This window comes from Clarias gariepinus, chromosome 6, assembly GCF_024256425.1.
Source record: "Clarias gariepinus isolate MV-2021 ecotype Netherlands chromosome 6, CGAR_prim_01v2, whole genome shotgun sequence".
Classification (NCBI taxonomy): domain Eukaryota; kingdom Metazoa; phylum Chordata; class Actinopteri; order Siluriformes; family Clariidae; genus Clarias; species Clarias gariepinus.
Window position 1 is genome coordinate 20,478,040 of NC_071105.1, and position 12,639 is coordinate 20,490,678.

The window sequence follows — 12,639 nt, forward strand, 5'->3', positions numbered from 1 at the left end:
CAGATCTTCCTGCCTTTCAGTTTATTAAAAGCAGCCATCATACAAATCAATAAATACTGGTAGTCTGTCACAATTCCATATTTAACATGTTGGTATTCGTTCTGAAGACTGCGCTAGCATAAGGCAATGATTTTAGATGTTAATTATGACTTTGAACCTGTATCAGGTATTAAGGATTTAAACCTATTAACATTGTTTCAGTGAGCTGTAAATACAGTAAGTGGGCAGGTCTGCTCCCTCATCCTATTAATGCTTTTCAGCGTAAACAGTAAAATTAAAAGTTGCCCTTACAGTATAATTACAGTAATTACTGATTAAAGCCTATCACGATTCAATTAGTAGCTCTTATCATTATTATGCTTATTGATTTTAGCTAGTGTAATTTTTTTCACCTTCAGTGAAAATACAGGCAATCCATGATTTAAAAATTCTTGAGACAAACATCATAGAAAATGTCGAACATAGCTTTTGTTTTATTAAACTTTGGGAAAAGATATATCCATGCTGTTATTTTATACGACTCACCCCATAGGTATAATACTTTTCTACAAGAGGAATTTTTCAAACAGATTTTCTTATAGTTTAGATTTCTGGAAATGAAAACATTTCTTACCATCTCTCTTTCTCTCTCTCTCCCCCTCGGTCTCTAGAATTCTGATTTATTTGCAATGCTCGAGCGGATAAAGGTAACCAGAGATTGCTCCAAATCCCCAGAGGAAGAGAGTGAACATGTTATTTTCTCTCTCCTCACACCTGATTTTGTTGCTGGGGCCTTGCTGCTGACACTCTTCCTTCTTCAGACACATTCTGTCCCTCCTCTTACACCTTTCCCAATTTCAAAATGTATTACTTTTCAGTCTGCTCACTGTGCACTCTCTTTGCTAATGCTTTTGCCTGTATTATACATATATTATTCATATATTCTACGAAAAGAAGATGAAATAGTGACTTTATATCTGATGGCTCAGTTTTGTTAAGTGTATAAAAAGTGTTCTGACTCATTATAACTGCAGCTATTTTTTTGCTCTAAAGAACAGAATAATGGAGGAGCAGAAAAGCACACTTCCACCGCCTCTTAAAGTGAGTGTGTTTGTGTACAGATACCTAAAAGTTTGTGGACACCTAACCATGACACCTATATGTGCTTGGTAAACATCACATTTCATGTTTCTTAATATTTTGAACCATTACCTCCAGTCCTATTTTAAAATACGTTTTGTGCTCTTAAAGGTAGACAGGAAAACAGCTAAACTCAAACTTTGTTTGTGAGTTATACATACAGTACTTTTGTGTATGTATGATAAAGTATATAGTTTAAAGTCTTTCTTCAGCTTGCTGGAACAGACAGTGTAGATTATCTTACATATCGAATGAAGGTCACTGATGTTTTCCCTTGGGAGCTCTTGAAGAAACAATAATGTTATTGCGAATGTAGTGAAAAAAACAGACCTGCAGGAGCAGTAAATAAGAAGAGCAAGCACAAGCTTGTGCATGAGCCCATTCCAAGCATCGTGCAAAACCTTTATAAATGACTCCTGCAATATTCATCCATTATCTATACCACTTATCCTGTGTAGGGTTGCAGGGGTCCTGGAGCCTTTCCCTGGGAACTTAGGGAACAAAGTTCACACATAATCACATCTAATCAGACACTACACATAATTTAGAAACACAAATCTGCCTACAAGGCATGTCTTTGGACAGTGGGAGGAAAACCGGAGTACCCAGAGGAAACCCACCAGACCCTGGGAGAACTCTACACACAGAAAGCAGAGGCAAGATTCCAACTCCCAACTCTGGAGGTGCAGGGCGACGGTACTAATCCAGCAATACTGGAATTGTAATATTCAATAAATTGATGCTTGTACATTGTAGCATCATAAATTTTCTTCACTAAACCAAAAATGTTTGACCATGACCGTGCCCCTGTGCACAAAGCAACCTCATGGTGAGGTAAAGCTTGGAGTGGAAGAACTTGTATGGCTCGCACAGATCCCTAATCTCAACACCTTTGGGATGACTGTAATGATGTTGGTGTCTGGCGCCTCCTCTCCTGACATCAGTGCCTGACATTAAGCTCCAGTGGCTAAAAAGGGAAAAGCCCACAGCCACATCTCTATTATAACAGCAAAGGGGGAACAACTCAGTATTAAGGCCCATTAATGATTTTCAGATGTTTAATACTAATAATACATATATACTGTATATGTATGTATATTATATCTTATTTTTGAAACATTGGGTAAATAAATGTATTTGTTTCTCTTATTTATTTAACAGACTGAAGAAGATTATATTCCTTATCCAAGTGTTCATGAGGTAAATAGCATTCAAAATTGTGTGATACTTACACTGCATAATTTAGAGTTAATCAATATACTTTATTCCATTTTGGTTGACAGGTGCTGGGACGTAAAGCCCCGTTTCCACTGATTCTGCTGCCGCAGTTTGGTGGTTACTGGATCGAGGGGACCAATCACGATCTCAGTACCTTCCCTGCTCTGTCTTCCTCATGTCCAGCCTCCCAGATTAAACTGGAGAGTAACAGCTCGGCCAAAATCTACAGGAAACATTTCCTGGGCAAGGTGACAGATAGAAACGTTTGTGTTTGATTAGTGTGCAGAAAAATAAAAGGAAAAATACACATTTGTTATTTATGGACTTTAAGGTTTTTTTGTTGTTGGTATAATAAATAACTTGGTAAAATATTGTGTCATGAAAACAGATTGACATCTAGTGATATATCTGAAACGACCTGCTACTGTGCAGAAAGTGGAGAAAACAGCAAACAATAGCAGTATAGCAGAATATAGACTTTATTATAATGATGATGTTGCTATAAGTGTTCACCTACAACTCCCTACAGGAGCACTTTAATTATTACTCTGTGGACACGGCGCTGGGCCACCTTGTCTTCTCAGTGAAGTATGATGTGATCGGGGACCAAGAGCACCTTCGCTTACAGCTTAGGTAATGTTCGCACATAAACACACACACACACACACACACATATAAACTCCTCTCTTGCCAGCACAACTGTATTCACTCATTATTCTTTAATTCTCACTGTATCTGTGCTACAGAGAGCTGTTTGTCTCTCAGTTCCTCTGTGACTCATGCACCGTACTAACAGCTTCTCTAATTCATTTGTCTTACATGCTTGTTTTTAGTATAATTAAATAAATTAAGAAATTGCATTATTAAACACATACAAATGTCCAGTGATGAATGTAGGCTGACTAAGGGAACATTAAGAGGGAATGCAACAAACAGAAGAGGACATTTTACATTGTAAAAGAGTTCTTTGTCTGCATTCATAGTGCAGTTATTTATTTGGAAATATCACTTTGGGTATTTCTCCAGCCATTTATCTTAGTCTTTCTCTTTCTCTCACCCAACTTTAATCATTGATTTTTTTTGTTTGTCATTCATCCATAAAATCATCCATAGAAGTGTTTTTTCAGCAGGGTTAGGGTAGTTCAATAAGAATTTGTAATTATGGCTCAAATGTAATACCTCAACAATGCATTAAAGAAAGAAATATGAATAACAGAATTGTTTCATCTTTTCTAGGTCGAAGTTCAAAACTTACCATGATGTGATCCCTATTTCTTGCCTGACCGAGTTCCCCAACGTGGTGCAAATGGCAAAGGTAGAAGAAACACAATTGGCACCATCTGAAATGTTTATTAAAATGTATTTGATGAAATGAAATCCGAATTTTTACATTAATCTTCCCTTTTAGCTTGTGTGTGAAGAAGTAAATGTGGACAGATTTTATCCAGTACTCTACCCAAAGGTCAGTCTACTACTTTCACATTTCACATCGCTGCTTGTGTATGAGACACGTTTCTGATTTTCAGCTATGCTGTTTGCTCCCACAGGCTTCCAGACTCATCGTAACCTTTGATGAACATGTCATAAACAACAACTTCAAGTTCGGAGTCATCTACCAAAAGTTTGGCCAGGTAACAAACACGAGCTGTTTCTTTCCTGGGTTTATGTGAATATAAAGTCGCTTTGTTTAAACAATGTCTGATCAGCTGGTGTCTTCTACAGACATCAGAAGAGGAGCTCTTTGGGAACAACGTGGAGAGTCCAGCCTTTATTGAGTTCCTGGAGTTTTTAGGAGAGAAGATTGAGCTACATGATTTTAAAGGGTAACTGTCTTTTAATACAAGTGTCAGAAGGTACATGTAGCTTAATTGTCTATCTTGTTTAAAGCAATTATTATTTTATAAAAAATAAATTAATATACAGTATAGCCATAACAACAGAATTTGCAGTGAGAAATATGAGGATTTCAAAAATTATCCACACTCCAGGTATATTAAAACTTATCTCTTATCAGTGTTTTCTGTTAAAGGCTACTGTCTGTCAGGTGTACTGTCTTAGTCACTGCTGTGCAGGTGTGAATGTGTTATATCATTTATTTGTAACTGCAGTGCGAGCAAAAATGGATACCTCTCTTGAGATTTGCACAAAATAAAAGCCAAAACAACTCGCAGAAGAGACATTTAAATGTCTACAAACAAAATTTGGACCAATACTCTAAGGAAGGTTAAAGTTTCCTAAAGAGAATTAGACAAGACAAGACATGGATTCATTACTATGAGCCTGAGAGTAAACAGCAGAGTATGGAATGGAAAAATCATCAATTGCCGACCAAAAAGCTCCATCAGCTGGAAAAATTGATACTTAAAGTTTTCTGGGATTCTCAAGGGTCAGTATTGGAACATTATCAGGAAAAAAGGATCAACACTTAACAGTGTTCGTTACAGTGAGATGCTCAGTGAAGACCTGAAGCCTAAACTTTGGATTAAATGCAGAGGTCCACTATCCTAGGACATTGTGATCTTGCATGACAATGCACAGCCGTACACTTCTACCCACACTGTGGACACCATGCAAAAACCTAAACAGCCTAAACCTTTTTTTTAAATGAGGGAATATGAAAGCTTGTTAAGAGATGGACAAAGTGTACTGAAAAGCAAGGAGATTACGTGAAAATTTGATATACTGTATTTGCCCTTTCTAAAAGTTAATTTAAATAAATTCTACAGGCAGAGTGCAGATCATTTTTGACTCCTGTATAATAATTATTATTATTAAGGCTGGTCATGCAGTAGTAGTGTACTATATACTTTAGCATTATGCTACTACTACTATAACCTTTTTATTTTCTTACAAAAGAAATAATAATCATATGATTTTTGAACAATCTGAATGGAGCTGAGAAAATCAACTAGTGTAGTTGTTGTATTGTATGTTTCAAGTATATGAAGAAAAACAACTCTAAAAATGTGAAACCCTCCCTCCGCAAATATTGACGTCACTCCTTAGTATGTATACCAATCCTTAGTATGTCTTTATACCAGGTTTCGTGGGGGTCTTGATGTCGCACATGGCCAGACTGGAACTGAGTCAGTGTACCACAATTTCCACAACAAGGAGATCATGTTTCATGTGTCCACCAAACTACCCTACACTGAAGGAGACTCACAGCAGGTAAGGAATGTGTTACCGGACCATCTGCTTTACATTGTTTCATAGAAAATTCTCTGTCTTACAGCATTAGATAAAATACTATTGTCAGCACTTTAATGTCATGTATTAAACAAGATAAATTTGTTTAATAAGATCAAAACTACTTCACATTGCTCCCTGATGGCAATCTCAGTATTACTTTAACTTGCCTGTGGAGCTGTAGGCGTTGTTCTATGGTCACATATCCCCATATGCTTGCTTAATTAGGACACCTCATCACACAGTGCTGAACAACAGGCCATTGCAAGCCATCTGTCTCTGTGCCTTCTGTCTGATTAATCACAGAGTAAACATCACCTAGTATTTTGACACAGGTAATATTGAGCCAATGTAGACATTCAGCAAACAGACTTTCTGAGCAGATATTTAACATATAACATAACTTGAAATACTTTAAAAAAATTTACAGGGTTTAGTAGACGTGTTTATAAGGTTCAATGAACTGGTATACGTGTGACACTAGAGTGCAGACTAGAGCGCTGATTAATTGTCTGTGTCTGTTGAAGTTTCTCATACTAGTATTCAGGTGGTCAAATAATGAATCAGAGAAATTACTTCATTTTATGGTTCACAGTGTAATGCGGCAATTAATTTTTCAGTTCTGCACCACAAGTAAATAAATAGATAAATGTCTTGTATTCTCCTTCCAGCTGCAGAGGAAGCGGCATATAGGAAATGACATTGTGGCGATCGTGTTTCAAGAGGAAAACACACCGTTTGTACCAGATATGATTGCGTCCAATTTTCTGCATGCTTATGTGGTGGTGCAAGTGGAAAATGCCTGCACGGACAATGTCCTTTACAAGGTGTCACATTTGTCTGCTTGTTAATAAATGTATTTAAAAATTAGTACAAGAAACAACATTATTTTTGATATTAAATTCTTGTAACAACTTATCCAGATTATTTTGTAATCTATTTTTTTTATCTGGTATTTGCCTCTGGTTACAGGTATCAGTGACTTCAAGAGATGATGTGCCTTTTTTTGGGCCTGCTCTCCCAGACCCAGCAATTTTCAAAAAAGTAAGAGACATCGACCCACTCGGGTTTGCATTAGTATTTAAATAAGAATATTCTTGTTACTAGTAAAATCCAGTGTACACAATATTGTGCTTTACATTCTGTTTCCTCATTAGAGTCCAGAGTTCCATGAGTTTCTCCTTACAAAACTTATCAACGCTGAATATTCCTGCTATAAGGCTGAGAAGTTTGCTAAGCTGGAGGTGAGTGAACAATTGTGTGTGTTACAGGGAAAAGAGAGAGAGAATTTATTTTGCCCTAAAAAAGCTCCCTCTGCTGGACTAGAATAGAAAAAGCTTCAGACATAATACTTAAGCAGATATCTTCCACCACATTCAGAAAGTCTATGTCTTTAACCCAGCTCTGTGAGTGAAATAAGTTAATTATATTTATGCAAGTATCCTACTATACTGTGTGTGTTTATGTGCAGGAGAGAACACGCTCAGCACTTCTGGAGACGTTGTATGAGGAGTTGCATGTGAACAGCCAGTGCATGATGGGACTGGGAGGAGAAGATGAGAAACTGGAGAATGGAGGAGGAGGTGGAGGTGGTGGTTTCTTTGAGTCCTTTAAGGTATGTGTATAACAGTGTTTAAATTTTAAAGCATTTTATTGTGACAAAAGGAAATGACCCAGGAAGTGTTTTTACCAATCATTTTCTACACACCTTGCTCCTCCCCACTCTTACTCTCACTCTTCGTCTCTCTTGCTCTCTCGTTCACCAATTTCACACAGTGCATCCTACAGTAAGTGCAGACTTTTATAATGAATTGTCTTATGATATGTTTGTGTGTAGAGAGTAATTCGCAGTAGGAGTCAGTCTATGGATGCTATGGGGCTGAGCAACAAAAAGCCCCACACTTTCTCCACCAGTCACAGTGGCAGCTTTACCCATAATCCCCCAGATATTACCAAAACACCTGGCATTGTGAGTATTCATTGTTACATTATTTAAAAAAAAACTGGCATGCAGTGTGAGTAGCTGCTCTGGAAAAGTCTTGAAAGATAATGGTGTTGATTTCCTAGTGTAATGCGAGTTAGAATAAGTGCCAGGCTCTTTACCCTCTGTGACCTGCAGGTTTGGCTGTGACCTTGACTCTGAACTGAGCAGTTTTAGTCATAGAGGGAAAATTTTTCTATTCTTACATACAATATGATTATGCATAAATTCTTCATTTACAATCATCAGCAAAAAAACTGTTCAGGTACCATCAAGTGAGTAAAATAGAAATTTACCTAGAGAGTCCCACCTCTAATCAGTGGAATATTAAGCTCAATGTAATACCAGAATTCCACAGCATTCATGCATCCTCATGCAGGATGTTGGACAGTGTAACAGATGGAGCTTTACACATCAATGCACTGCAGTAAACACCTTGGCAACAAAATAGATAACTTTCATCAAGCTGGCAAAAGCTATTTAAGTATTTGAATTTCCAGCTACAGTCCTTTGAAAAGAATATTAGCTGCAATATTTGCACTCTTAATATGCTTATATAACAGAGACATAAAAACTTTCTATGCAAAAAAAAGTAGTATTTCAGTATGTGATGTGTCTAATTGCCAAAACTAGTTATATGTGACAGGTTCTTGATTTTCACATCCGTAGTCTCTGATCATCCCGGGAAAAAGCCCGACGCGAAAGAAATCGGGTCCATTTAGTTCCAGGAGAAGCAGTGCGATCGGCATTGAGAATATTCAGGAAGTCCAGGAGAAAAGGTAAGAACAGCAGAGAAACCAAAGCCGTTATTTTGTGTATGTTAACAGTGCAGAAATGTTCGTTATTTATATTGCAGCAGTAGGGAGGTGTCTCCAAGCACACAAAAGATACCTGATAGTGGCCATGCCTTGCATGAGCTCAATACTGACAACTCTTCCAATCACAGTTCGCCTGAGATGCCTACCACCAGGACTGGGTAAGTCACCCTAGGATCAAGGCACAATTATATATTATAAAATAAATATAAATCTAAATAAATATATTGTCTAATTCTAGAAATTCATTGTTAAATATTGGTTTGTCTTACAGAAACATTATACTTCGCTGTGTGGATGACCACACCTATGTGTACGCACTGTCAATTGTATTTGTGTGCCTTTGTGATTCTGGAAGATTACATTCTCTGTCCACTAGGGAGCAGGCTGTAGTCACGACATTCATGTTGAAACATTCATTATTTCAAACAAGCTATTCTTGCAAGTATCTTTGTCACTGTGGTAAGACGATGTCATGCAATGTGGGTAATTGTTAACAAGCTGTTAGTTTCATAATGTCTTGTTATGTTTACGGTGGCTGCCACAGAGTGCTGCTGCAGCATTATTTTCTGCACCCACTGTTGCTGTTGGTATTGCATATTGACAATATGTATTATTATTCATTTCGGAGATCCAGTATGCCAACAATGCTTAGAAATATAGTTACGTCTAAAATTATTTGTACAAGGACACAACTGTAATGTATTTTTGCCTCCGTACCACACAGAATGGGGGTGAGGGGGGGCAATTGGGGATAAAATTAAACATTCAGGATGTGAATGAGAAGCAGAGATTTTCAGCTTTAATTCACCAGGTTTAACAAAAAAATAATGCATTAACCCTATAGACTTTTTTCACTAATTCGCTCCATGTTTACCGGCTCAAAAATAACAGGACAAATTAACAAAATACTTGGAACGAAAAAAAAAATTCAGTAAAATGACGACCCAAAGTCGTTTACAAAAATGCATTACAAAATGCTGACTTTCTTCTCTTAAGCTTCTTTATCAGACCTTTACTGCTGTGTTTGTGGGCGTTTCTGTCTTTAGTTTTGTCTTTACTAAGTTGAAAGCATGATCATTTCAGGCCAGAGTCCTTAATTTATTTATTTTTTTTGCCTTAATCTCTTGTATTGTTTTGGGGGTTTGTGCCTTTATCCATCTGTACTATGAAGAGCTTTTTATTAGTTTTGTAGTATTTGACTGAATCTGAACAGAAATAATACCTCCACACGCTTTCATCATGCTACTTGTATCAATAGTCCCATCATCAATAGACACCAGTGACTCAGTTCCACTGGCAGCCATTCCTGCACATGCCTTAACAGTGCCTCCACATGTTTGAAAGATAATTCGATGTACTTCGGATCCTTCTCCATACTATCCTTTTCCGATCATTCCTGTACAAGTTAATCTTGGTTTTATCTGTTTCATGTTTGCAGTCATTGTCTAATCTGGCCTTTCAGTATTATCAGTGGTTTGCATCTTGAGGTAAATAAACCATTTGTATATAGAGTCATGAAGGTATGTCTTGATTGTAGACATTGATAAAGATACAGCAGCCTCCTCCAGACTGTTCTTGGCTAGATATTGTGAATAGGTTTTTCTTTACCAAGAAAATTTAGATCTTATATCTCCTTAAGTTTTGTTGAATCCTTTGAATTGAAGCTGAAATTTTAACACTTTGTTTACATCTTGATTCCAAATCAACTGTGGTGGTGTACAGCAGCAAAAAAAGCCAAATATTAGTGGACCTGACTGTACATGTAGATTAAATCACATGTATCACGGGCATTAATTATCATTAAGTGTGTGGTTGTGTTTTTTTTTTTTCCATAGCATGGCCCTATGCTGCAGAGCCCCCTCCATTCCGGAGTCTCACGATCTGTCTCGGTCCTCGTCCAATGCTAGCAGTTTCACAAGCGTGGTGGAAGAGAATGACCAGGAACACGAAGCTACTGAAGACTATGACACAGGACTGGTAACTACTTCCTTATCAGTCTACCACATAACAGCATGATGCAGCCAGTATGCGCACTTAAGTAATACTCATAAGAAGAGTTTCAATTCTTACATGAACATTAAACTGTGATAGAAATCAGCGTAATATATGTTTTTATGTGCGTTATCAGTGGCTCTCCATCAGTGGAGTACAGTGTAAAAATATATTGTGAAAGCTTTGAAAGTAAACGACAAGCAAACTAAAACTTTGTTGTTTTTATTTACGCATGTGCTTCAGGAAAGCCTGTCTTCTGCCGGTACCCCTCACAAGCGGGATTCGCTCATATACAGCAGTAGCTGGTTTGATGAAAATATAAGCAGTGCTAGCCAAAGCAGCCGACCAGGTCAGTAATCTTTCAATCTATCTGTTATTAATTTCTACCATGAAAAACCTGGGAAGGTCTGGTATCGTATTAATAAGGTTTGAGGTAGTATTTTTGCTTCCAATTTTGTTATTTTCAGTTCCAACCCACTAACTGCTTCTCCCAAATATCAAGATGGTATCAGTCTGTGAGGGTGACTGTTAAAAAAATTGTTGTCATGAAAAAGCCTTCTGCTAAAATGCCTTCTTGTTTGATTTCACAGTCGTCTCTCGACAGCTGTCTGACCCCATTCGGCCCAGGACAGAAAGACAACAATCTTCTTCGGTGAGACGTTTAACAGTCACTAATTCGTTAAACTGTTTGTTGCTTGTGATATTGGATTGGATATTAATTTGTTTGTGTTTGTGTGTACTGTGCAGAACTGCTAAGCTTTCTCCCAGACAACTCTATGAATGTCCATCAGCAGGTTTGACTAATTTTGGTTTAAAGAAAGGACTTTACAGTATTGGCAATTATGTCTTAGACGCATCTACTTTTATTCCCTAGTCATACTGTTCTTTTAAAAAAAAAACACACATTAAGGGATAACAAACAGCTCTGTTTTGTTCTGTTTCATTTACAGTGCTCCTAAAGAGACTAAAGCCAGCTCCTCTGGAGACCCAGTGCAGAAGGAGAGCTGTCAGTCACAGGGCCTGTGGCCAAGAATCCCATCCTCGTTTTAAAGACTTGAACTGTTTTTTTTTTTGTTTCTTTCTTTCTTTCTTTGCATCATGTAAATGTATGTGCTTCCCAGCATGTTTTGGCTTTAGCAGGTTATGAAAGCTGTCTGTTACACAGGTCCTAATGCCTCGGGCTTATTAGGGAGTGCATTTCTTTTCTTTATCTGTCTGCAATACCAGCAAAGGATTTTATGCTTTAAACAGAAATTTCACACTTTGCCCATCTCTATTCTTTTCTCTTTTTATCCATCTGTCACTTCTTGTTTAACTTTCACTTCCACATGCCTTCAAGCACAATAGATATTACTGGTGACTCTAGTTCTTTTCTATCTCTTTTCTACTTCTGTTTGTGTGTTTGTTTATTCATAATCATAACAACAGACAGATGTCATCTTATCACTCACAGCTACAAAGCAGCCTGGGAAAAAAAGACATTCTGAAAAGAATAATTTAAAATCTTAAATAAGTACAACACAGAACAGGATATAATTTTTTTGCTGCAAAACAGCAATGAGTGAACACTTACAGCAGTGCAACAGAATTATGTTTAAGCTTCTGTCTTATTTTTAACAGCAGTACATTTTGTATTATTTTTCATTGGTTTTGTGATTCTGTAAATATCACTAAATGTTATTTGTTGTTAAATGAACTTGTTCTGAATTATACAAACCACTTACTATCTTGTCAGACAGGTAATTGTATTTATAATAACTTAAACTATTTATTTTATTTTAAACAAGGATTTATGGGTGTTTTTATGCACATTACACTTTTCACAACTTTAGTTTCCGCAGTATTTGCATCAGGAACAAGTTCGAAAAAATTTTTTTTTTCGATTTTGATGAAATTATTGTGCAGTTACACACACACATGCAACGCGTTAATTTTTCATTCCGCAGAGCATATGAGGTTGAAATTATTCACTGTGCTGTCCACTGTGAGACGTTTTCAAGTTGCCTTCTATAGCTTTATCTGCTCTGTGTGAAACCCTACTGTGGGCGTCTAGAGGGCGTCAGACTGCTTTAAAATGTAAATAACGGTGGGGTTGGGCAATTGTACGATATTTGATTAAAGCAAAAATACTAAAAACAATCATAGTTTCAATGTTTCAACCCAATCTCTATCTACAATCAAATGCATTCTGCTGTACTGAGGAAAGAACATTAAACATGTTTACCTGAAATTCAGTCAGTAACCATTTAAACATACATGTACATTATATAAAATAAAAACTACAAGAAAATCATCTTTTTAAATGCACAAAAAAAAAATGTA

At 36.9% G+C, this 12,639-nt stretch overlaps 1 protein-coding gene across 6 annotated transcripts in view; it reads left to right on the forward strand.

The window, feature by feature from the left end:
- Nucleotides 1-12,623, forward strand: part of rap1gapb (RAP1 GTPase activating protein b) — an 80,186-nt gene extending 67,563 nt beyond the window's left edge. For 2 of the 6 annotated variants that reach the window (XM_053499215.1, XM_053499216.1), the window contains 23 exons: nt 651-686; nt 1,033-1,080; nt 2,281-2,319; nt 2,403-2,585; nt 2,867-2,970; nt 3,574-3,652; nt 3,746-3,799; nt 3,885-3,968; nt 4,060-4,160; nt 5,379-5,508; nt 6,198-6,353; nt 6,499-6,570; nt 6,684-6,770; nt 6,998-7,141; nt 7,364-7,495; nt 8,177-8,286; nt 8,364-8,483; nt 8,597-8,635; nt 10,161-10,302; nt 10,561-10,666; nt 10,908-10,969; nt 11,065-11,111; nt 11,268-12,623. In XM_053499215.1, coding sequence (XP_053355190.1) covers nt 651-686; nt 1,033-1,080; nt 2,281-2,319; nt 2,403-2,585; nt 2,867-2,970; nt 3,574-3,652; nt 3,746-3,799; nt 3,885-3,968; nt 4,060-4,160; nt 5,379-5,508; nt 6,198-6,353; nt 6,499-6,570; nt 6,684-6,770; nt 6,998-7,141; nt 7,364-7,495; nt 8,177-8,286; nt 8,364-8,483; nt 8,597-8,635; nt 10,161-10,302; nt 10,561-10,666; nt 10,908-10,969; nt 11,065-11,073 — 2,037 coding nt within the window. In that variant the 3' untranslated portion in view covers nt 11,074-11,111; nt 11,268-12,623. The remainder of the gene's footprint in view (nt 1-650; nt 687-1,032; nt 1,081-2,280; nt 2,320-2,402; nt 2,586-2,866; nt 2,971-3,573; nt 3,653-3,745; nt 3,800-3,884; nt 3,969-4,059; nt 4,161-5,378; nt 5,509-6,197; nt 6,354-6,498; nt 6,571-6,683; nt 6,771-6,997; nt 7,142-7,363; nt 7,496-8,176; nt 8,287-8,363; nt 8,484-8,596; nt 8,636-10,160; nt 10,303-10,560; nt 10,667-10,907; nt 10,970-11,064; nt 11,112-11,267) is intronic. The other 4 variants (XM_053499218.1, XM_053499220.1, XM_053499217.1 and 1 more) reach the window with 3 other exon arrangements.
- The last annotated feature ends 16 nt before the right edge of the window (nt 12,624-12,639 follow it).